The 25,363-nt window shown below is 39.5% G+C and overlaps 1 protein-coding gene across 5 annotated transcripts in view; it reads right to left on the bottom strand.

The window, feature by feature from the left end:
• The window catches only part of CORIN (corin, serine peptidase), a 260,054-nt gene that overhangs the window by 220,345 nt on the left and 14,346 nt on the right, over window positions 1-25,363 (bottom strand). For all 5 annotated transcript variants that reach the window (XM_030313921.1, XM_030313922.1, XM_030313924.1 and 2 more), the window contains exon 2: window positions 4,441-4,585. In XM_030313921.1, the coding sequence (XP_030169781.1) occupies window positions 4,441-4,585 (145 nt within the window). The remainder of the gene's footprint in view (window positions 1-4,440; window positions 4,586-25,363) is intronic.

Genomic DNA, 25,363 nt, shown 5'->3' with positions numbered 1-25,363 from the left:
ATGAATCTTGAAAATATTATCCCAAGTAAAAAATTCCAGTTACAAAAACCACATATGCTCATATGAAATGTCCAGACTAGGGACATCTATAGAGATAGAACATAGATTAGTGGCTGCAAGAGGAGGATGGAAATATAGGGGACTAACAGTAAAAAGTATAGAGTGTCTTCTTAAAGTGATAAAAATGTTCCACAATTGATTGTAGGGATGGTGACACTTATCTGTGAATATACTAAAAATTGTTCAATATCCACTTTAAATAGGTATGTGAATTATATTTCAATAAAGCTGTACAAAAATTAGAATCTAATAAATAAAGAAGCAAACAAACAAATTTAACCCAATTAAAGCACTGCTTTAATAGCATCTCACCTCCGTGCAGAGGCCTCTAAGCCCAGAGGTACTTATTTTTTTTTTCAATATATGAAGTTTATTGTCAAATTGGTTTCCATACAACACCCGTGCTCATCCCAAAAGGTGCCCTCCTCAATACCCATCACCCACCCTCCCCGCCCTCCCACCCCCCCATCAACCCCTGAGGTACTTAAAAATGTGTTTAAAACTTACATTTAGCATTCTACCCTGAGAATGAAAGGAAATACTCTTCAGTGTGTGTGAGCCTCTGAACCTCTTACAAGAATTAGACCTTTAAAAATGACAGTGGTCTGACTGAGGGAGCTCCTATCAGACAGACCCTCGCAAAGATAACAACTATAAATCTGGACAAAACACACCAAAAAAGTACCCGAAGGCCCAGGAAAGGAAACAGAAGCTGGCCAATTCTGGAGGGGAGTTGAGTCTTGGAAGAAAAGAGTGGCAGAGAAGAGTTTCAGAGTTTTGTCCTGTCTCTGGCCTGAGAGCAGACCACAGTTGGTACCATGTGGGGGCAGGGCGACTAAAACTCCAGTAGATTACCTGAAGTCTTCCTGGGCTGAGCCACTTCCTGTTTCCTCTTCTAACTTGTCACTTTGTAACCTCTGCAGTGTCTCTTGGGTATGAAACCCAGCACTTCGGGTTCTTTTCCTTCTTCTCTGATCATTCTTCCTGTATCTCTTGATTCCTTCTTTTTCTTTATCTTCCCCTTAAATACCCCAGGGCTTTTGCCCTCAGCTTTTGATCAGTACACTTCCTGTTTATGGTTCATCTATTTCTATTGCTTCAACTGCCAGTGAGACTCACACCTTCATAACTGGTCAGACTTGGCTTCCCTTCTGGATCCTTCTAGCTTCAAACCAGTAACAGTGGGGTGAGAGTTAAGTTCTTTGTTTGTTTGTTTGTTTATTTATTTATTGGGGGGTGGGGCACGGTGCTGAGAGAGAGGGAGAGAGAGAATCCCAAGCAGCCTCCAAGCCTAGCACAGAGCCCAACCTGGGGATTGATCTCATGACCATGGGATCAGGAGTTGAACTGAAATTAAGAGTCAGCACTCAACCGAGACACTCAGGCACCCTAAGTTCTAAAGTGAACACGAAAGCCAAAAATCATGTGTAGTCACAATTTCCCTTGAAATTTCCTTAGGAAAGCAACATGTTCTTCTATACCTACATTCGTTTCTTTTTTTTTTTAATTTTTTTAAATGTTTATTTATTTTTGAGAGAGACAGAGAGAAACAAAGAGAGAGAGAGACACAGCATGAGCAGGGGAGGCGTTAGAGAGAGAGGGAGACACAGAATCTGAAGCAGGCTCCAGACTCTGAGCTGTCAGCACAGAGCCCGACGCGGGGCTTGAACTCACAAACTGTGAGATCATGACCTGAGCGGAAGTCAGTCGCCTAGCCGACTGAGCCACCCAGGCGCCCCTATACCTACATTCATTTCTTAGTCTTGCCTACACTGTTGAATTTGATCAAGATAAATGCACTTAAACTATGATGCCAATATATTTTGTTTTCCCACAAGTATCTCTAAGTTAACATGTCCAAACTAAACTTCCAACCTGCCTTCCATCTACCTACATCACACTCTTCCACTTTTATTTCCTCCTTGAACAAATGGTACCAAAATCACCCTGGTTGCCTAAGCCAAAAATTCAGAGGTCAACATTGATACCTCTTTTCCTTCACAGCAAAATCCAATCAGTCCTGATTTCTGATTTTAATGCACCAAATGCCTTAATTCAAGCCCTTATCATTTTTTTACTTAGACCATGGCCAGAGCCTCAAAAAGGCCTCCTGACTTTCTGCCTCTAATCCTCTGTGGTTTATCTAGACCTACTGTCTTTTGCAGATGCAAATATGATCAGATTTATCCCTGTTTGGAAAGATCCTCTAATGGTAAACTACCACTCATAGCAGCGGTTCTCAAGCATTTTTCTAGAAAATAAATACTATTTTCAAATTAATACTATATAAGTTCCTAATATCTACAAATAGAAGCTGTATTTTATTAGGATTAATTTACTGTATAAGTTATAAGTGTATAACTTATTAAAAACCAATTAGAAAATAATAGGTAGTTTTGATGAAATATAAAAATTCAAAATTGTTGGTAAGCAATTTGATCAAAATCATCTTACTATTTATTTCTCTATTTCATTTGAATGCACATGATCAAAAAAAATCCTGATTCATAGCAATAGGTAACTACCAAAAGTAGTATTTTGGGGTTTCTCCCCACTAACAGTTCACCTTTTAAGTTTAACATTTGATTCATTTACAGAGATAGCAAGATCCAAATACAAATGAATTAATCTGTCAGCACAAATTACTTGGTTGTTGGTCTCCACTCAGTTAAAAATTGATGTGTAATATTTAGTTTGAGTATGTGTTTAAGATTTCTTTTATAAATTGAAAGCCAAAACAAACATTTGCAGGGAGGCTGGGTGGCTCAGTTGGTTGAGGCTCTGACTCTTGATTTCAGCTCAGGGCATGATCCCAGGCTAGTGGGATTGAGCCCCATGTCAAGCTCCACACTGAGTGTGGAGACAACTTAAGATTCTCTTTCTCTCTCTCTCTCTCTCTCTCTCTCTCTCTCTCTCTCTGTCTCCTGGGGCATCTGGGTGGCTCAGGGGTTAAGCATCTGACTTCAGCTCAGGTCATGATCTCATGGTTCATGAGTTCGAGCCCCAAATTGGGCTTTGAGCCTGCTTCAGATCCTCTGTCCCCTTCTCTCTGCCTCTCTCCCTCTCTCTGGCCCTTCCTTCCCCCTGCCTCAAAAATAAATAAACATTTTTTAAAAATTCTCTCTTTCTGGGGCGCCTGGGTGGCGCAGTCGGTTAAGCGTCCGACTTCAGCCAGGTCACGATCTCGCGGTCCGGGAGTTCGAGCCCCGCGTCAGGCTCTGGGCTGATGGCTCGGAGCCTGGAGCCTGTTTCCGATTCTGTGTCTCCCTCTCTCTCTGCCCCTCCCCCGTTCATGCTCTGTCTCTCTCTGTCCCAAAAATAAATAAAAAGCGTTGAAAAAAAAAAAAAATTAAAAAAAAAAAAATTCTCTCTTTCTCCCTTTGCCCCTCTTTCCAGCTCTCCCCCCTCTCTCTCTAAAATTAAAAAAAAAGGGGGCACCTGGGTAACATAGTTGGTTAAGCATATTCCTCTTGAGCTTGGCTCAGGTTATGATCTCAAGGTTTGTGAGTCTGGGCCCACACTGGGTTCTGCGCTAACCGCATGGAGCCTGCATGGGATTCTGTCTCTCCTCTCTGCCCCTCCCCTGCTTGTGTGTGCTCTCTCTCTCTCTCACACACAAAAATAAATAATAAACTTAAAACATTTTTTTTAAAAAGAAAGAAAAAAGAAAACATTTGTGTAATCCTTGGAATTCTTCCTCAGAACCTTGGTTTCATGGAATAGAGTTTGAAAACCAATTACCTAGGAGCTTAAGCCCAATTCCCTTAGGACAACATGCAAGGGCCTTGTGTCATTTGGACTTTCATCTATCAATCTAACTGCATTTACTCCCACTGCCAAAATTCTACCCAATCTCCTAAGTCTACCTCCATCTAGCACAAGGTTATACTTTTGCACTTGCTACTATCTCTGCCAAACCCTGTACTTGTACTATGGCCTTCTTACCTGAATTGCTATGAACTCTCCCAAAGTTAAAATGTTAATGCCTCATGAACCCTTCTTCGATTTCCCCCAAAGTACCTAGGGTAAACCTCCATCAACTTGTGTTGCCTTGTGTAGTAATCATCTCTTCCTCTCCCCCATGAGTTCCTAAGAAAGGACTTTAAGTTAACCATCCCTAGGTTCTCAGGGACTTTCAAAGTGCCTTGTACCTGGTAATCACACCTTAAGTGCTTTTAATTAATTACTTCATTAATTTATATTGATAATAATCACTAGCAGAGTGATTACACTGGTAGAAACTTCAGATTTGCATTAGACAGTCAACAGGTAACCCTTTCACCAAGTTGACCCTTCAGGTTAAATAAGTACTAAGTAGAAATGATGGTTATGCTTATTTTCATTTTGACTTCATTTTTCTTTAATAGTGGCATCACTCACCAACAAAGGAGAGCAGGATCACGAGCAGGACAATGAGGGCACAGATACACGGAATCAAGACCAGCAACAGGAAGCGGAGAATATTCGCAGTTGCCAGCTTCTGAGAGCAGCCATCACCCATGTTATTGTCAACAGCTCCCAAGACCTAACGTAAAAGAGGAATATGAAACATGGTTTTAATATTACAAGGCAACGCAATACACGGTATGAAATTATAGAGTACAGCTGTCCATTCAGAGAAGCAGCATTCCTGAGAGATTCTAGTGCGTGTACTTTAGGGCATGAAAATGAACTTAGGCATTAAATCACACTGTTAAGTGAACAAATAACTATACAACCACATTCAAGGCAGATAAAATCATCTGTTTCTAAAGTGTTTTTCAGGAGTACATGAACTTTTAACGATATCCCATCTTGATTTTTTAACATATTTGCCAATTTGGTATTATTTCAAAGGGCTCTGAGTTTCCATGGTAAGGACTTATCTTGGCCCAGAGCTACAAGCAAAGACTACCTAGTACAGTGATAAAATATTGGTGAGTAGGTGTAGACAGGACATTAGATTTCACTGTTGTTCGTCCCCTCAGTCCTAAGCCCAATCTGCATGAATGTGGATAAAATTAATTTTCAGCCATTTATAATTCAGCAAGATTAAATATTACTGACCATGTATTTAGTGACAAGCTGAACAATGAAAAAGAGAGCCTGTCCTGTTGACCAGTTAAACACTGACAACCCCTGAGGATACCTTCCACTGTCCAGGCTGCCCCTGCAGTCTATCTATTTGTGAAAGCATTATGAGATGGTTCCGACAACATTCTTATCTTAAAGTACTTGAAGTTTTGCTAATTTAAACTAAAATTAAATACCTTAATTTTTAGTTTGGTCCCTTGCCAGAAATGATGTCTGGAAGTTCATTTCTTGCAAATGGCTAGTTTAGGGCACTGACATTTTCAACAGGAGTCTGAGATGAAATTAAAAGTGATTTGAGTCCCTCACTATGAGCGATTCTTCCAATCCCATGTGAAGGTGTTTCTCATGGCTTCCTCTTAGACTTTTGACTCTCCTAGCATTTTCTTCTGTGACAGTTTCAGAGCTTGAACGATAACCTCTGCATGAGTGACTCCTGAACCTTTCTCGAGTCTCCAACTTCCTTCCAAGTTGTATCATATATTTCCAATGCCCAGTGCTCAGCAGCATCTCTTCTCAACAAGTCCAAAACCAAATTAATCTCTTTCTCTGTCTCTACCTTAAAGCTAGTTCTTCTCTTGATTTCCATATTTTTGCTAACAGACATTCCACTACTCCAGTACCCCAAGACTCCTCACTTCTCCATCATCCCCCATGCCATGCGTTATCAGGTTTTGTTGGTTCTTCCCTTAAAACGAATGTCTAATTTTGAAAAATGAATGGCCTTTGAGATAGACCTTTATCCTAATCAAGAAGTTCCTAATAGAATGGTCCTGTACTTGATCGTTTACAGCATATAACAAGTACTTGAAAATTTCTCATGGATAAAAAGGCAACTTGGATACGTTCTTCTGGATTGCAAGGCATATGTGATATTCCATTTCTGCTTTATTCCCCCTAAATCAGAATCAATTCTTATTCGCTAACACATATTGCAGGCAGTGTTCACTACATGTACTGTGATGTAATGACACCCTCTGTAATTTTAAGCATACCCCATGAGACATATTATTTGAAAGAACCTATGATGTTAGCTTGAGAATGGCTTGATCTGCTAGGTTAATGTCTTTACTGACCCATTCCCTCTGCACCTGGTTTAATCCATCAGCCAAAGTGAGATCAGAGTGAATTTACAATTTGATCTGCACGAAGACATGGCACTGTGTTAGAGGAGACCATAGAAAGAATGTGACCACCCATCGACCCGTGAGTGGGACCCAGGCAATCAGAGGCTCCTCACCCCCTCCCCTGTCCTTGAAATGTACCACTGTTCCCACAGCCAGAGCCATTTTCAAGAATGCAGCCTTGAGAGAGCAATGTGTTGTTGAGACCATCTGGACAATACACATGACTAAACCTAGTTAAGGACTCTATATAAACTTTTATGATTCAGGCAGGCAGGTGTGGAAATTCACTCATCTTGTCTGCCTAAGACAAGCCTCATAGTAAGTTACCTTGCTTCTTAAACCTACCATCTACCAATCTGAAGTGGTCTGTCTTTTTCTTCAGTATCTCCTTGCACTCTGTGTTTAAAAGCCAGTTTCGAATTTTACCCAGGAAGCTCCTAAGTTTGCAAACCAACACACTGACACAATTTAATATAAGATCTGCAATAGCACAATAATTACAACACCAGCATTGGACGGGTGGTGTCCTTTCAGGCATGGAAATAAGCAAGTGTGGGACTACAGCCCAACAGAGACAGTAGGAGAATCTACTGACTTACTTCATTTACTCAGCAATTAGTTATTGAAAACCTAAGATTATCATCAGCATGGTGATGGATGTAACTATGGTTTCAGACTAACTGTCCCTCAAAAGCTCACAGTCTTATAGGAGAGATAAGTCCATAAGCGATATATCTACATGTCAAGGTAGCAAATGTTAAGCACCATGACACTTACAGCTGAAGTGCCATAAGAATTCAAAAGATAGGAATACAATTTCTTGCTTCAGGATCAGGTAAAGCATTACAGAGAACCAGCACTTGAGGCAAACATAATTCTGAGAAAAGTACCCCTGAAAAGTCCTACTATAGTTTTAAAGAGTGGTAAGATACAATCAGAGAGGTAAGGAAGTTATGAACTTTCTTTGGCTTCTATAACAGTAGAAAAGGTTTCTTTGTTAAGATGGTCACAGGAGGTTACAGAGATCATCTTCTTAGGTAGCAAATTCACAATGGCCTCAGCACTGTCTGGAATCTTGTAGCCAAGCACATCCTATTTAGTATTGATCCATGAAGAGTCAGCGGAGAAAGTGCTAGAAGCTCATTCTGATATCTCCTATGGATATAGGAGTCAAGTCAACAAGTCAACAAGTACTTGACCTCCAGAAACCATATTCATGATTTGTGCAAATATGTTCTCCAGTGTCTAGGAAATTGTTTGCTCTTATCAAGGGGAGAAGAGAAAGAAATACTTAGAAGAAAGCCAGCACTATTGTCAATTTCATAACTGTCCTCCTGTACTCATGACCACTTAGGACTATAGCTATAAGTGCTGCATTACTCAGAGGACAGAGGAGTTTCCCCTGGGCATAACATAACTCTTAGACTCTCTTGTTGAGTTAATAACACCAGATGAGATAACCTGCTAGGGAAATTCCTAAGCTTTATTTCAGTGGACTACAACCCTCTCTCCAGAGGGCACCCTCTTCCAGAAACTACCTCCACGGGCTTGAAACTGTAAGACAAGCACAAGCACAGCATTCTATGGGACAGGCAGGCAAGACTGCATCTGATTGACCTGCACATACTTCAAATATGTCCTTCTTGTATTTTGTTAATCCTGCTGGTAAAAACTCATTTCTTATATCTTAAGAGCTACATTTCTTTTAAAAGCTGCCATGTTGGTTTATACCACATGTACGGATACAATCTATCTAACTAGGATATTTTCTTGAGTCAACTTGATTCCATGTGGGAGACCTTCTCATCCCTCTCCTTTCATATTTTTAACTCTCTCATGCTCACCCCTGAACTTGCTGACTCAACCATTTTCATGACAGCCATCCTCTGACTCTTTGGAGACCGGCTGTCCATGGATGCCTCTATCTTGTTCCAGTCTATCAGCTCTCTCCTTTTTTCATTTCCCTACATATCTTCTTTAAAATCTTTGTGCCATTAATGCAACAATACTCTTGCTAATGCCCTGAACATGCTCACCCCTCTAAATTTTCTTCTCACCCATCATGTAAAAGTCAATACCAGATGAATCCAACAATCTTATCTCTCTGTATCTACACCTGGACAGTTGAATGTAGCTGTAAAAAGTCACTCAACAGGACTACTCAATTGCTGACTTAAAGCTTTCTCCATTCTCCTCAAACTGCCTTCTCCCATTCACCCTCACCCTAAAAAATGACCCATCTCAATTCCCATCTTACAAAGAGAACAAAAACTGTCAAATGAGAATTGCCTCACTTACTTAAATCTAAACCTACACGCCTGATCATTTATAGACCCTTCCTTCCTGTTCAAACAGAGAAGCTATTTAAGGCTCCTTGTATTTAAGACTAATCCTGGGGTGCCTGGGTGGTTCAATCAGTTAAACATCTGACTCTTGATTTTGGCTCAGGTCATGATCTCACAATTCATGAGTTCAAACCCCCTTTCAGGCTCTGCACTGTGTCAGCACAGAGCCTGCTTGGAAGTCTCTCTTGCTCTCTCTCTCTGTCCCTACCCCACGTGTTCTCTCTCTCTCTCTCTCTCAAAATAAATAAACTTAAAAAAAATTTTTTTTAAAGGCTAATCCTCCCACACTCCATCTCCTTTTCCCTGCTCAGGAATCTTACATCTTAATTCTCCATTAAATCATACATCCAAACCCAAACTCTTTCTCTCTCTCTCTCTCTCTCTCTCTCTCTTATTCTCTCTCTCTCCCTCTCTCCCTCATTCCCCACCCCACTCTCACTGCCATCAGCTTTTTATCATGTTTAGATTTCTCCAGTTATTTTTTAACCGTCCTCAAGCCTAATTGCAACAGCCACTGTCCTGTTTCTCTCCTTCTTTTGCATCCCAAACACCCTAAGAGTTGTTCATATTTATTGTCCAAATTTCTTCACTTACTATTTACTCTTGTGGCCACTACAATTTGGGACCCACTTCTGTCACCACACCAAAAGACTTTTTGGTATGGTCACCAACAATGTCCATATTGCCATATCCAAATGACATTTTTCAGTCATCATTGTAATGACATCTCAATATCATTTGAATGATCAAATTCTCAGCCACTCCCATCTGCTTCAAGCACTTTCTTCCCTTGACTTCTCTTTCTCCTGCCTCTATGGTCATTCCTTCTCTTTCTGTAGGCTCTTTTCTCACATTCACACTCTCCAGGCAATGTCACCTACACAAATAGCATCAATTGCCAACCCTGTACATGTGACTTACATCTTTAAATACTGAGCATAATTCTTTCCCCTGAGCTCCAGACTTTTGTATCCAACAGGCCATTTGACATCTTCTCAATGGATGTTACAAAAATACCTCAAACTTGACATGTCTGAAACAAAATAAATAATCTTTATCCTCCTATCTGGTATTTTTCTAGAGTTTCCTATCTCAGGAAAAAGTAATTGAGCACCTGTTGTGTGTCAGGTGATGTTTGGGCACTTGGGATATATCATTGTGCAGGCAAAAATCTCCAGCTTCATAGATCTTATATTCTAATAAAAATTTACCATCATGTTTACCTATATCCATTATTTCTCTCCCTAATTTGTTCTCTACATTCTAGCCAGAATGATGAAGAGGATGTATATCACTGGATACGAGAAAAGGCAACATGAAAAATGATTCCCAAACTTAACTAATTCAGAAAATTCAGAGCCTAGAACCAAGATACGATCATGAGAAGCATGTACCCAGTGTATTGGTAGAGATTTGGAGAGGGCTTTGGACTTCCACAGGGGTGTGTGGGATTTCAAGTCCATTTTGTTAAGATTTCAAAGGTCAGGGACATCTGGGTGGCCCAGTTAAGCATCCGACTCTTGATTTTGGCTCAGGTCATGATCTCATGGTTCTTGAGTTCAAGCCCGTGTCAGGCTCTATGCTGACATCATGGAACCTGCTTGGGATTCTCTCTCTCCTTCTCTCTGTGCCCCTCTCCTGCTCACACATGCTCTCTCACTCGTGTTCTCTCTCTCTCTCTCAAAATAAATACATAAACTTAAAAAAGATTTCAAAGGTCAAAGAGACCATAGTTGACATTTCAGGTACATTAGCCTTTATCTTGTTCTGCCTTCCTAGAACATCTGACTTTATTAGCCCATAGTGCAGTCTTGGGAATACTTCCACAGCTGCAAATGGCAGAAGCTGCTTTAGAACAAGGAGATACCTGCTTCTGTAATCATAGCATAAATAGTACTAACTCAGTTGTGACTCTCTCTTTATATGCAAATCGTTCCCTTTTCTCATCAGTGTACCAGCGTCTACAGTAGCACCTGAACACAATCAGGAGTGGACCAATACCAATTGAATAAATAAATGAATTAAATCACCTAAACAGAAATTGCATCATTAATGGAAATTACTACTTCTTTTTTTAAATTATATACGCCTTACAAAGTCTATTCCAAAATCATGGAGTAGAAAATGTGTTTGGTAAAAAAAGTAAAAATATTTCCCGTTCCGGGAAAATATACTAAAATTAATAAAATTGGCTTTTACTAGGAGTATTGGTACAATTCCATACTCACATTTCCTATTAGGAGCTTTGAAGTCAGTTAGAAACTTTTGTGATTCAAGGAGTAAATTTTAGTGGGTTTTTTTATAGGCAAAATTTTTTAAATACTATCTTTGTTAAGAACATGAAAAGAAGTGGTTTTGTAACACCATTAACCCCCTAAACCAGAGATTCCCAGACATTCTTGGCTCAGGGAATTATCGGCTTCCAGGTAATTTTTTTTCAGTGGCCTAAACCAAAAGAAATGCCTAACAATTCCATTTTTTTAAGTCTCTTGGTACCACTATTTTATACGTTTTTGCATCCTAAGCACTTAGTAGCCATTTGAAAAAATACAACACATAAATTGAAATAAGCAAAATTTTCATGTGATTCTTAAGTAATGACAAATACTTACACACAACACCTCAAACCTTGGAATCAGATTGGAAATCACCACCATTCATCGCGTGTGATTTTTTCCGTGGTACAACTTTTTACACAGTAACCATCAAGAACCCAGCCTTATGAAGACAGGATGGTATCAAGAGGAATATAGTACAATGTGGAAACTGTAAACTATCTCAAGCTAGTATTTCTTCTGATAACCAACAAATGTTGAGTATCACTGGATTCCCTTCAAAAACTGAAAATAACTAGCAGAGCCTCCGTGAGTCACTGCAGTGTTTAGGGGACCTCAGCCCACAGTTTGGAAATCATGGTTCCATACTATTTCTCCAACATCTACCTGCCTAAGTCCAAATCCTCGGAGAAGTAATTCATATTTAACCTCATTCAGAAAGTTTCCCTTGATACCCTAGCTATAAATAATCTCCCTCTGCCTTATCTGAATTTCTGGTAGGTGGCAGAGACTAATTGACTGCTAGCATCTATTCTTTCCTTTAATCTTAGAAACAGAATCCTAAATTTTGTTTGGGTCAATATTTAATGGCCACCAAGAATAGAGACAACATTTCCCAGCCTCGCTTGCAGCTCTGTAAGGCCATGTGGCTGAGTTCTTGCTCGTGAAATGAAACTAGAAGTAGTAAATGTGACTTACAGGAAGGGTCCTCAAAGAGAGGGGTATTGTCTTTCCTCTTTCCTGCTGGTGGGAATATGAATGTAATAGCTGGAGCTCAAGCAACCATTTTAGACTCTGAAGTAAAAACTATATGCAGAAGGCAGCCGAGTAGCAAGAAAGAAGGAAATTGAATCCCTGATAGATTTGTGAAGCTGATCTATCAGTCCTGAACTGCTTATTTTCCAGACTACATTCCCATGAGAAAAGAATAAATTCTTGATAAATCACTGTCAGTCTGAATATTCTATCACTTGCAGTTGAAGCAATTTTAACTGACCTATGCACTTATCACTTTCTACTTTGGATCATGGTCATGTATGTACAAACTAAAATTATCAATCTACAATCTCAGTACTAGGTAGGAGTACTAGTACATAGTACATAGTAGGATCAATTAAATATATATTTTCTCAATTGAATAAATGACTCACAATTAAAGCTCAAAACATGTCCCAAGAAATGTTTGGGGTTTTTAATTTACTTACTGTGTATGGGAGGGAGATAAAAACCATAGGAGACTTTTTGATAAATAATATAACTGTCAAGTGTGTTTGCCTTTGACCAGAATCACAGAAACTCAGTGTGACCACAGTAGATTATCTCCTGCTACTCAGGAGCTAGGCGCCTTTTATATGTCTTCAACAAGGATAAATTCAGAAGAAAAAATTTACAACATAGTAAAATATAGCTTATCAATTTTCAATTAAAAATTTCTGGGGCACCTGTGTAGTTCAGTCAGTTATGCGTCCAACTCTTGATTTTGGCTCAGGTCATGATCTCATAATTCCTGAGATCAAGCCCCAAGTAAGGCTTTGTGCTGACGGTGCGAAGCCTGCTTGGGATTCCCTCTTCCTCTCTCTCTGCACTCCCCTGTTTGCACTCTCTCTCAAAATAAATACATAAACTTCTAAAAAATTTCTAAAGGGGCACCTGGGTGGCTCAGACAGTTGAGCGTCCAACTTCAGCTCGGGTCATGATCTCAAGGTTCATGAGTCTGAGCCCCACATCAGGCTCGCTGCTGTCATCCTATCAGTACAGAGCCCACTTCAGATCCCCTGTCCCCCTCTCTCCACCTCTCCCCTACTTACACTCTCCCAAAAATAAATATACATTTTTTTTTAATTTCTAAATACAGTGTAGTAGCCAAAATGTTTCATCAGGAGTTAATAGGGAGCAAGCAATAAAACGTGAGGTTGGTTAAAATGCAGGCAATTAGTGGACTAGGTCATCTCGCAATCCCATTGGAAACCCTACATTCTCTCCCAACTTCAGCAGTCTCCTACCTGGTTTCCCCCTATCCTCACCTGTCCCCTTCCAACCTCACATTGTAGCCCTGCTTAAAACCCTCCAGAAACAAAGGCAAAACTTCTTTCACGTGGCGTAGAAGACAGTGTTTGTCAGACTTCGATGTACATGTGAAACATGCGGGAGGAGTCTGAGCCAGCAGGTCTGGGGTGGAGCCTGAGACTGTGCATTCCTCCCCAGCTCCCAGGTAACGCTGATGCTAGTGGTCTGAGAACCACACTTTGCAGTAGCAGGATCTAGGGACCCTTCTGGGTCTGCACCGCCAATGCTAGCCTCTTTGGACACCTCTCATGGCCTCCCTCTCTACCTTCTGCCACCTGGCTCTTCCAGATCCTCAGAAGAACTCTCTGCCTAGAACGGCCTCCCTCCATCTCCCAACCAGCCTGTGTCCCTCAAGACTCACCCTTCCTACATCCACTCACGACCATGATTAGTTCTCATCTTTCTGCTCTTTATCCCAGTTGCAATTTACATATATGTGTGTGCTCATTAGATTCTGTTGGTTATTCCTGCCACACTGTAGGCGCCATAAAGTCAGGGACCATGTTGGCTTTTGCTCGCCAGTGTAGCCCTATACGCGAAAAGGGCCTTGACTGTAGTAGGCACTTCATAAAAGTATTAAAATGATGAATCAATAAATTCATCTAAATCTGCCCGTCCACTGTCAGAAGAGTCCTGGAAACACAAGGAGTAAAATGCTGTTCCATGTTGGAATAAGTACTACCGTCATAATAATAACAGAAATAATAACAATACAGCAAAAAATCAATTGGGCATTTCCTGTGAGCCAGGCACTGCTCTCAGTGTTTTGCATATAAAAATGCTCTTAATCCTCAAAAAACTCTACTAGGTGGTTGCTATTACCATACCCATTTATAGATGAGTGTGAGGCTCTTTGTGAATAACTTATAAAAATAATTCAAAGCAACTGACAAAAAGGCAGAATCCAAAGCAATATTCAGTCATTCAGTTCCTTTTTCTAAAGCTCAGTAGAAAGACCAGAGACCTCATGATTTTTTAATTTGATCGAATTCTATGGTTTTCGGAACTTTTTATTTTTTTTTTTTTAATTTTTTTTTTCAACATTTATTTATTTTTGGGACAGAGAGAGACAGAGCATGAACAGGGGAGGGGCAGAGAGAGAGGGAGACACAGAATCCGAAACAGGCTCCAGGCTCCCAGCCATCAGCCCAGAGCCCGACGCGGGGCTCGAACTCACGGACCGCGAGATCGTGACCTGGCTGAAGTCGGACGCTTAACCGACTGCGCCACCCAGGCGCCCCTTCGGAACTTTTTAGAACACACTGTCCACACTCCAGCTCTGTCCCTGCGAAGACAGACTAAGCTTTTACCCTGAGTCATGCAGAGCTGGATCCAGATGTCCTATGAAGGACCAGATCTCATGGCCCTCATCCTAAAAGACTCAAAACCACCCATTCCTGAGTACAGCTCGTCCTTTGGAGGTAGGAAATAGACCTTTTCCTGAGTCTCCATGTTTCTGCCCCTCCTCCCAGGTCAGATATGGCATAATGGAGGTTACCACAGCCAGCCATTAATAGATACATTTTAGAAGTGGCCTGTCTGTGGTATTTTTCAATTTCTTTCTAGAGCTCACATTTCAAAATTACCTTTATAACCTTGATCTAATTATCTAGTAAAACCTTAATTACCTGGAATCTTTTCTTTTTTTTTTTAATTTTTTTTTTCAACGTTTTTATTTATTGTTGGGACAGAGAGAGACAGAGCATGAACGGGGGAGGGGCAGAGAGAGAGGGAGACACAGAATCGGAAACAGGCTCCAGGCTCCGAGCCATCAGCCCAGAGCCTGACGCGGGGCTCGAACTCACGGACCGCGAGATCGTGACCTGGCTGAAGTCGGACGCTTAACCGACTGCGCCACCCAGGCGCCCCCGGAATCTTTAAGTGCATAAGTTTTCTATTCTCTATCTTTTAGATATGAGAGATGGAAAAATCATAAGAAAATAAGTAAACTGTCAAGAATTAAATTTATAAAATATTACCAGAGAATGACTTGAAATTCTGGAAAATATGGAATCTTCTACAGTTTCTATAGTGTAGAATATTTTGCCCTGAGAATGCAGGGCATTGGCCCTAATGATCAGTTTTCAAAGATAGGGATATTGTTCTGCCTAGCACAGTGTTAAGTAACATCATTTCAACAGTAAAAAGTCAGAATAGAAAGGAGGTTCAGGTTCATATGTAATACGTGAAAAAACTAATTAACAACAACAAAAACCCTATTTCCTGACCATTCCAAGGTTTTGCCAAACATATGCTATCCTTGGCCTACAAAAGCTCCAAAAGTGGTATGCACACCCAAAGACACTGTTTATAAAAGACTAGTATCAGCTTGCTACTTCTAGAGATATGTTGATTATTTTTATTTCAAATAGGATTTGCTTAAATTACAACCAAAGATTAGACAAACTTGAGGTAGTATACAAACTGTTCCAGATTAACAGAGTATTTTGAAATGTGGAGGTTAATTCTACCTTTATAACATGACACTATACTATGGATTTTCTTAAAAATCAAAATGACTATATATTTTTTAATGTGTATTTTTTATTTTTGAGAGAGAGACAGAAAGACAGAGCATGAGCAGGGGAAGGGCAGAGACAGAGACACAGAATCGGAAGCAGGCTCCAGGCTCTGAACTGTCAGCACAGAGCTGGACATGGGGCTCGAACCCACAAACCATGAGATCACAACCTGAGCCGAAGTCGAGTGCTTAACCAACTGGAGCCACCCAGGTGCCCCAAAATGATTATATTCTTAAATACAATTATGAAATTATGTAGACTTAGTTAAGATGGGCTGGTTAGTCAATAGCCTGTTAATTTTAGCCATGTACAAATATTCCTACCTACTACCCACAAGTTATCCTAACTCATAGATCTAGTAAAATTCTATGTATCGCTTCGCGGTTTATGATACGAGCAAGTCAAATATCAAAAACATTCCTAAGCCAAAATGACAGCACACATTTTGGTGGATGGGATTTTATGCAAAACTATGGCAGAATCCAATACCCATCTGTCCTACCAAACAAGATTTGCTTACAGTGTTAGAAACAATTCACAAGAACAATTTCATCCCACCGCCAAACTATGTGTTGGCTCGAGACCAACCTAGCACCTTAGCCTGCTGGGCAGAAAGCTGATAAACTGTCAATATATTCTGTACTCTGCCGCTTCCGTGATGCAGGGAGCAGCCTGCAAGAAGGACAAGGTCACTCTGCCTGCTGTGGCCTGAACAGGACGTAGAGGCTCCCTTAAACGCTGTGGGAATATTATGCTATCACGTGTTAATGTAATTACAGTCCTGAAAACATGCAGACACCCAAGACTCCACTTGCTGCTCGATATTCAGCATGGAACATGGTCCTGTACGACCATCACTCCAAAATGTGATTTGAAACGTGCTTTCAGTACCCAAGAAAGAGCTTCTCCAATCCCCTTCCACTGTCTATCCACTGACAAAAAACAAGCCAACTGTTACCCCATATTTGAGAAGAAAACCTGCCAGCGCTAGATGCTTTCTCCGCTCTGGTCTCAATGAGCTGTGGAAGCGTTCCCTATATGAATTAAAAGTAGATTTATTGAATAAGAGATTAGTGATTTAGATACACTCAGACCAGACATCTGTTAATTCTTCAAATATTAGCTCCCACTCTACCACTAAGCAAAATGCCTCCAAAATCATCCATCAGTGAATTATGCCAAACCCAAATGTCTTTTGTTGTGATGTTTGTTTTTAATATTCCAAGAGGCATGAAAAACAAGCATCTGGTTTTCAGTAAGTCTTTTCATCCCATTTTCTGGTATTTAATTGAAGCATAAAAAGTTCAAAGAACTCATGAGCTCTCTCGAAATGAAATTACTCAGTTCACACCAGAACACATGGTTCTGCAAGGCAACCAGGCTCACATTTTCTCCTTTGAAAATTAACTTAACAGCAGCACCAGATAGTACCCCCAACGCAAGTTCCATATCCCCACATCCCAGAAGGGATTCTCAATACAGACACTAAATACCGACAAATATTTTTCCTGCTGAGGAGACTAATAATAATAATCCAGTACCCAGGCAGCATATCACTTCATTGTTTCTGTTTTGAGGGTAGCATTGTTTAGCCGAAGTCTGAAATATGAGAGGGAAGATTGGAATGTTTCAGAGACAACTTGTACAATATTGTCTCCACCACTGACAATCTAGGTGACCTTAATAAGCCATCACCGTGTCCTAACCATATTTCCATATGTGTAAAGTAAGGGTTGAAAAATAAATGTCTGGTGCCAACCACAAATATTCCAAAAATAAAATGAAATTGGTAAAGCAAAAGAAAAGAAGAATAACAATGTCTCTTTCAAGTTCAAAAAGCTCTAAGAGCCTTGATTTCTCTCCAACACATTGTGTTGAGTTTGTTCAATTCAGTCTCTGGGGGAAAGTTATAATAATCTTTATTCAAGTGAGGCGATGTCTTCAGGGGCAACAGGAAAATCTTTTAAGGTAAACCTCATTTTCTTCAGAGCAAGGTGGGAGGGTCATATTTCGGTTACAGTTACAGAAGATGATCTCAGAACGAAACAGCAGGCAACTCCCCATCTAGACAAGATAGATAAATGGGGCCCTGCGTCCTTGTTGTGAGATGACTTTGCCCCCAATCTCAAACATGTTGATGTTACCATTTTATGACAGCCACAAATCGTAAAGTAATAAAATATTCCTTTTAAAGTAGATACAATATCAGAAGTCTTTCTGCATGTATTACAGAGTCTTAAAGCCTTTTCAGTATGTTTCTTTGGAAACAATGGAGGCTGGGGAGGGGGGGAGCGGGAAAGGGGGAAGAGGGTTGGGTTATCTGTCCCTCAGGAAATTAAATATTGGACATCCATTCATTAAAATGTTTTAAATTTCACATCCTGACTATAAGTTACTATATTTCTAAGGATGCTACAGCAAAATCCAGAGGAGGCTAACATATTGTCAAATGAAGCCAAACCTATTTTTCATGGAGCACTAAGGAAGCTGTTGACTTCGTGCAAATTTGAGACCTAATTGACTTGCTGATCCTATAACAATGGAAATGTTGTGACTTTAAAAAATTCAAACAGATTGGGAAAGTGAGTACAGAACTAAAATATTGACTCCCTACAGCTGAAAATAATCAGGGAATGCATACAAGACAAAATGGATTTTATGCTCTACAACAATCCATTTCAGGCATTTCAATGCAAAGTAAAACATAAACAGATGTCGAAAACAGTTAACCTACTGAACCTACCTGAAAGGGATCTTGCAGCAAAAAAAAAAAAAAAAAGTACAAGTTAGGATTTTATGTGTTAGATGAAGCAGCAATTTCTTTCTGAATACCTGTAGCAAAGGGGTGTATTCCAAACTTCACAGTCATCATTTGTTTTGCTATATTTCATGAATATTTTAGTTGGAAAATTCAGAAGTCCTGTCTTGTGTTCCATTACAAAACATGTCTATGCTACATGCTAAAACATTAATTTGGCTTGTTCCACTCATGCTTATTTAGCACCTATTCTCTGTGCAGCTGAGCTCTAAGGATACAAAGGTGAGAAAGACATAGCCCCTGCCCTCTGGGAGTTGACAGTCTACCTCCCAGGAGATGCACACCTTAATGAGTAACTTCAATAGCCCATGATCCGGCAGTAAAACTATGCAGAAAGGACAGTAAGTCAACCATAAAGGCGAAGTGGACTAGGGCACAGTCCGTCCACACTGCTATGTTTTTAAAAATATGTAAGTTTTCACTTTTGCCCCAAGATTAAACAACAGTATTTCTCCAGCCTTCATTCTGATGCAGCTAGGAGCATGTGTGTTGGTTGAGGGAGGAGGGAAGCCAAGGGAAATCAACATAATTGATATTTTTGCAGGGCAATTTTTCGCTGATGGGACTCTCACACATATTTCAGGACATTTGGCATCCCTGGCCACCACCTAATAAATGCCAGCAGTAATTCTCCTCACCCTGCCCAGGCATTGTGACCAACAGCACATCCTCCATTATTTCTAAGTGTTCCCAGGGTACTATGTTTTCTGGTTAAGAAACATTTGGGGCTGTTCAGCCGGCATCTATTGAACACATATTACACGGTAAGCTCTATGCTCTGGATGCAAGGCAAAGTCCTAGGTTAGCAAATTTCTCCCACATTCTACAGGCATTAACTAGCACTGAGAGTTAATGCCTTCAGGTAAATGATGAGCGTTTATACCTTTTTGTCCACAGAGAGATGGTACACTTTTCGAGATCAAACATTTTATCATTTCATTGTGACCATCACCGTACTTGGCATATAAAACACACACACACACACACACACACACACACACACACACACACAGACTCTTAATGTCAACATTAATTAATTAAAGAAGAGAGGCATAATTTATTAGGTCCTTCGAAACCTAACATCTACTACATTAAACTAGGAATACTGAGTAAGAGTGAGTTGTACTGGGGGGAAAATATACATGGAGTGATTATTTCTTGGGTAGACAGGGCATGAGGTTTTAAGCTCTGGTGGATCCATACCAAGTATGAGCCATGAAGGATTTTAGACTTTGGACCATCTTTGCAGGCTCTGCCCCCAGGCTACCCAGGTGTAGCTTGGTCCAATGTTTCCAATGAGGAAGAGGTAGGACCAAGCCTTTGTAGTCCTAGAGGTGAGCAGATCCAAATGTGCTTCTGAGAAACTACAAAGCAACTGAGATCCTTTGGCTTTCCAGGAGTAGATGTGTACTTCTAGTTTTGACTATTTGTGTCAGTCTTAGAACAGATATGGAAGGAAGGCTTCCCCAGATGCCATTTCTCATGATGTTGTTTTAAATTATAGTCAGATCCATGGAAATAAACCAACAAGTGGAGGTACCCAAATGCATGGGGCTTGTTCACAAGTTTTAGCCATCCTCCACCACATGGTCCTAATTCACTCTGGATTTGTTAATTAAATAACCTCTAGCCCTGGCTTTAGATTTTAGAGACTAATTCATGGATTCTGTCAGGGAAAGGTGGCAGATTTTGTTTCAAAACAAAGAGGAATAGACAGCTTTATCATTTTGTATTTCATCTTCCTGAGGTGAACTAGGAACACAACTCAATAAAATTTTTGTAAATGCAATCCTAAAAAGACATTTTAACAGGCCTGTGCATTGAACAATCTGTCTTGACAAAATCAACTTAACTCAGAGAGTCAAAGGAGATGTGGAATGGTTTAAAAAACACACTTCAGGGGCGCCTGGGTGGCGCAGTCGGTTAAGCGTCCGACTTCAGCCAGGTCACGATCTCGCGGTCCGTGAGTTCGAGCCCCGCGTCAGGCTCTGGGCTGATGGCTCGGAGCCTGGAGCCTGTTTCCGATTCTGTGTCTCCCTCTCTCTCTGCCCCTCCCCCGTTCATTCTCTGTCTCTCTCTGTCCCAAAAATAAATAAAAAAAACACACTTCAGTCTTACTTCCCTAACAACAAACTAATGAAGCTAGAGGAAGAAAGAGATTTCCTTAAGAGAAAGGCTGAGCCTTGAGCCAACAGGCTGAGCAGTTAGGAAGAAGAAAACATGACTCTGAAGGTCTAGATAGAGAATGGCAAAGTTTCACCCAGGTCTACTACTCTTAGGGAGGCTATTAGAAGAGGGAAGATAGTTTTGGCAGTTATTAGACAATAATACATGGCTGGAACCCAAAGAAGTCAAACAGAGAAGGAGGGGCAAGGCAAAAATCTCAAAGAACAAATAAATTGATTGCCCCCAAGGAGGAAAGAATTGGAGAAATTACTGAAAACTGGCTTCTTAAAGCTGCCAGTAGACAGTTCACTGCAAGAACAATTTGGAAACCATGCTTTCAAGATTGTACATCTATGTCAAGTGGCTACTGAAAACGATATTCATGAAACACACAATCTGTCAGAGGAGAAAGAGAGTATATAGTTATTCAAATATTCATTTAATTATAATTGCATTAAGTGCTATACAGAGTAACTACTGGGTAAATAATATGTGGTAACGTGAAAAAGGAACATACAAAACTAATTACCACTTTTTCATTAAAACTTAACATGTTGTTTTAACTACAACAGGGAATAGTCTAATATTGAAAATACTTCAGTGACAAGGACTTCTAATGAATACTTGCTTATTAGCACTCAAAACTGAATTACTAGAATTATTTCATCCATAATTAAATAATTTAGCTTCCCAATTTCTTTCCAATGAGGGTTTCAAATGTTTTTAATATGTTAATCACATTTATTTTTTAAATTTTTTTTAATGTTTATTTATCTCTGAGAGAGAGAGACAGAGCACAAGCAGGGAGGGGCAGAGAGAGAGGGAGACACAGAATCTGAAGAGGCTCAAGGCTCTAAGCTGTCAGTCCAGAGCCCAACACAGGGCTTGAACCCATGAACTATGAGATCATGACCTGAGCCGAAGTTCAACACCTAACTGACTGAGCCACCGAATAGCCCCTATGTTAATCATATTTACAACATAAACTGTGCTGTTTAATATTTATGATCAGAGTCCAAAGTATTAAGAATTGTATAACATTTCCTAAAATTATAAGAGGCTGATGATTAAAAGAAGACTTTTCAGACTATAAGCCTCATCAGCCCATCTGTCATATTTTTTTTAATTTTTTTAAAATGTTTTTATTCATTTTTGAGACAAAGAGAGACAGGGCATGAGCAGGGGAGGGGCAGAGAGAGAGGGGGACACAGAATCTGAAGCAGGCTCCAGCTTCTGAGCTGTCCGCACAGAGCCCAATGCGGGGCTTGAACCCACAAGCCATGAGATCATAACCTGAGCTGAAGTGGGATGCTTAACCGACTGAGCCACCCAGGCATCCCCCCATCCATCATATTTTTAAATACCGTTTTAATGTCTTTACAGTTAGTATTCCCAAGGAATAGAACATTTTAAAAATCAGTTTAGGGGCACCTGGGTGGCTTAGTCGGTTAAGCGTCTGACTTCAGCTCAGGTCATGATCTCACATTCCGTGAGTTCAAGCCCCATGTCGGGCTCTATGTTGACAGCTCAGAGCCTGGAGCCTGTTCAGATTCTGTGTCTCCCTCTTTCTCTCTCCAGCCCCGCTCATGCTCTGTCTCTCTCTTCTCAAAAATAAATAAACGTTAAAAAAATTTTTTAATAAATAAATAAATAAATAAATAAATAAAAATCAGTTTATGATTATACCAAAAATAAATAAATAAAATACCTAGGAATAAATTTAGCCAAGTAAGTAAAAGACGTATATTCTGAAAACAGTAACACATTGATGAAATAAATTAAAGATGACACAAACAAATGTAAAGATATACCATTCTCATGGATTGGAAGAATTAGTATTGCTAACATGTCCGTACTACCCAAAGCAATTTACAGATTCAGTGCAATCCCTACCAAAAAACCAAGTGCATTTTCACGGAGCTAAAATAATCCTAAAATTTGTAGGGGACCACAAAAGACCTGGAATAGCCACAGCAATCTTGAGAAAGAAGAACAAGGCTGGAGGTATCCCAATCCCAGATTTCAAGATATACTAGAAACCCATAGTAATCAAAACAGTATGGTTCTGGCACAAAGACAGACACATAGATCAATGGAACAAATTGGAGAGCCCAGAAATAAGCCCACATTGAGATCGTCAATTAATCTATGACAAAACAGGCAAGAATATACATTAAGAAAAAGTCTTCTCAATAAATGGTGTTGGGAAAATCAGATAGCTACATGCAAAAGAATGAAAACCACATTCTTAAACCACCTTCTTATACCATACACAAAAGTGAACTAAAAATGAATGAAAGACCTAAATGTGAGACCTTAAACCATAAAACTCCTAAAAGAAAACATAGGCAATAATCTCTTTGACATCAGCTTTAACAACATTTTTAAAAATATGTCTCAAAAGCAAAAGCAAAATTAAACTGTTGGGACTATACCAAAATAAAAATGTTTTGCATAGCAAAGGAAACTATCAACAAACCAAAGAGGCAGCCTACAGAAGAGAGAAGATATTTGCAAATGATATATCCAATAAGGGACTAATATCCAAAATATATAAAGAAGTTATACAACTGAATGCCAACCCCCCCCCCAATAATCCAATTAAAGCATGGGCAGAGGACCTGAATACACATTTTTCCAAAGAAGACATACAGATATCCAACAGACACATGAAAAGATGATTGACATCACTAATCATTAGGGAAATGCAAATCAACACTGCAATAAGATATCATCTTATACCTGTGAGAATGGCTAGTATAAAATGACAAGAAATAACAAGTGTTGGTGAGGATGTGGAGAAAAAGGAATCTGTGCACTCTTGGTGGGAATATAAATTCATGCAACCCCAGTAGAAAGCAGTATGGAGATTCCTCAAAAATTAAAAATAGAAATACCATATTATCCAGTAATTCCACTTTGGGGCAATTTCCTAAAGAAAATGAAAACACTAATTTGAAAAGAAAAATGAACCTCTATGTTTATTGCAGCATTATTTATAATAGCCAAAATATGGAAGCAACTCAAGTGTCTGTCAATAGATGAGTGGATAAAAAAGATGTGGTGCATATGTACAGTGGAAAACTCAGCCATAAAAAAGAATAAAGATCTTGCTATTTGTGACAACATGGATGGATCTAGAGGCTATTATGCTAAGTGAAATAAGTCAGACAGAGAAGACCAATGCCATATGATTTCACTTATATGTGGAATCTAAAAAACAAAACAAATGAACAAACAGACTTAAATACAGTGGACAAACTGGTGGTTACCAGAAGGGAGGTGGATGGGGGTGGATGGGCAAATAGGTGAAAGGGAAATTTTTAAAAATGATAATATAGTATTTTGCAAAGAATAACATCTGTTAACTCTCCTGAGTTTTTTTTTTTTTTTTTTGCCAGTGCCAAAGTTTTCTACACCTTGAGACAAAACCAAATGTATAAATGATAAATGTTTTAAAATGCATAGTATGTATCTACTGGATGTATCTAATTTGCTTATGAGAAGGCAAACCCCTGAATCCAAATTAAGAGACTAAACTAATACGAAAAAGATATCTTTCAATGTTTAATAATTGCATAAACTTGGTGCATTGACTCTTATCTTCTACAAAAAAAATTAAAAATATGATTGTGAACTAAGTGATTATAAATAATCCTGTTTTCATATGAAGAAGTTAGAAGAAATTCTCCTTTTGGAAATATAAGATTAAATTGCGTATTAACAGTATACTTTTTGTTTACTGCTTTCCAAAAAAATAAATAAGTTGCCATGATTATAAATAAACTTAGTGTAGAGACAAACATAAAAAGTTTTAAAATCTCTTAAAATTATCAAATGAAACTCATTTACCTTTTTCTCCTTTTTTAAAAATTCAAAACAACCACCTATTTATAGAAAAGGTAGAAGTACAAAACAACGATTTTTCTGAACCATTTCATAGGTTGCTAACCAGATGCCCTATCACTCTGGAACATGTTAGTGGGTATTTCCTACAAACAAGGACATTCTCCTACATAACCACAGTACAACCATCAAAACTAGAACATTGCTACCATCTAATTCCCAGAATTCGCTCAAGTTTTGCCAAAAGTCTCAATAATACCCCTTACACCCAAAAAGTCTAATTTAGAATCAGATATTACACTTAGCTTTTGTTTTGTTTTGTTTTGTTTTGTTTTGTTTTGTTTTGAGAGAGAACAATCAGGAGAGGGACAAACAGAGAGAAAATCTAACTGACTGAACCACCCAGGTGCCCCAGTTTTCATGTTTCTTTGGTCTCCTTCAGTCTTCCTTTGACTTCCATGACTTTGACGCTTTGGGGAATTACAGACCAGTTATTCTGTGGGATGTTTAGCTGTGGTTTAGGATTAAATTTAGATATCTGTGGCAGAAATATCACAAGTGGGGTGCCTGGGTGGCTCAGTCAGTTAAGCATCAGACTCTTGATTTCCACTCAGGTCAAGATCTCACAGTTTGCAGGATGGAGCCTGTGTCAGGCTCTGTGCTGACAGCATGGAACCTGCTTGGGATTCTCTCTCTCCCTCTTGCTCTGCTCTTCTCCTGCTCCCTCCCTCTCTTTCTCTCTCTCTCAAAATAAATAAAAATAAACTTAAAAAAAAGAAGAAATATC

The sequence above is a fragment of the Lynx canadensis genome, chromosome B1, assembly GCF_007474595.2.
Source record: "Lynx canadensis isolate LIC74 chromosome B1, mLynCan4.pri.v2, whole genome shotgun sequence".
NCBI classification, from domain to species: Eukaryota; Metazoa; Chordata; class Mammalia; order Carnivora; family Felidae; genus Lynx; species Lynx canadensis.
Note: the sequence above shows the minus strand (reverse complement) of the source record. Positions and strands in the feature narration are given on the sequence as shown.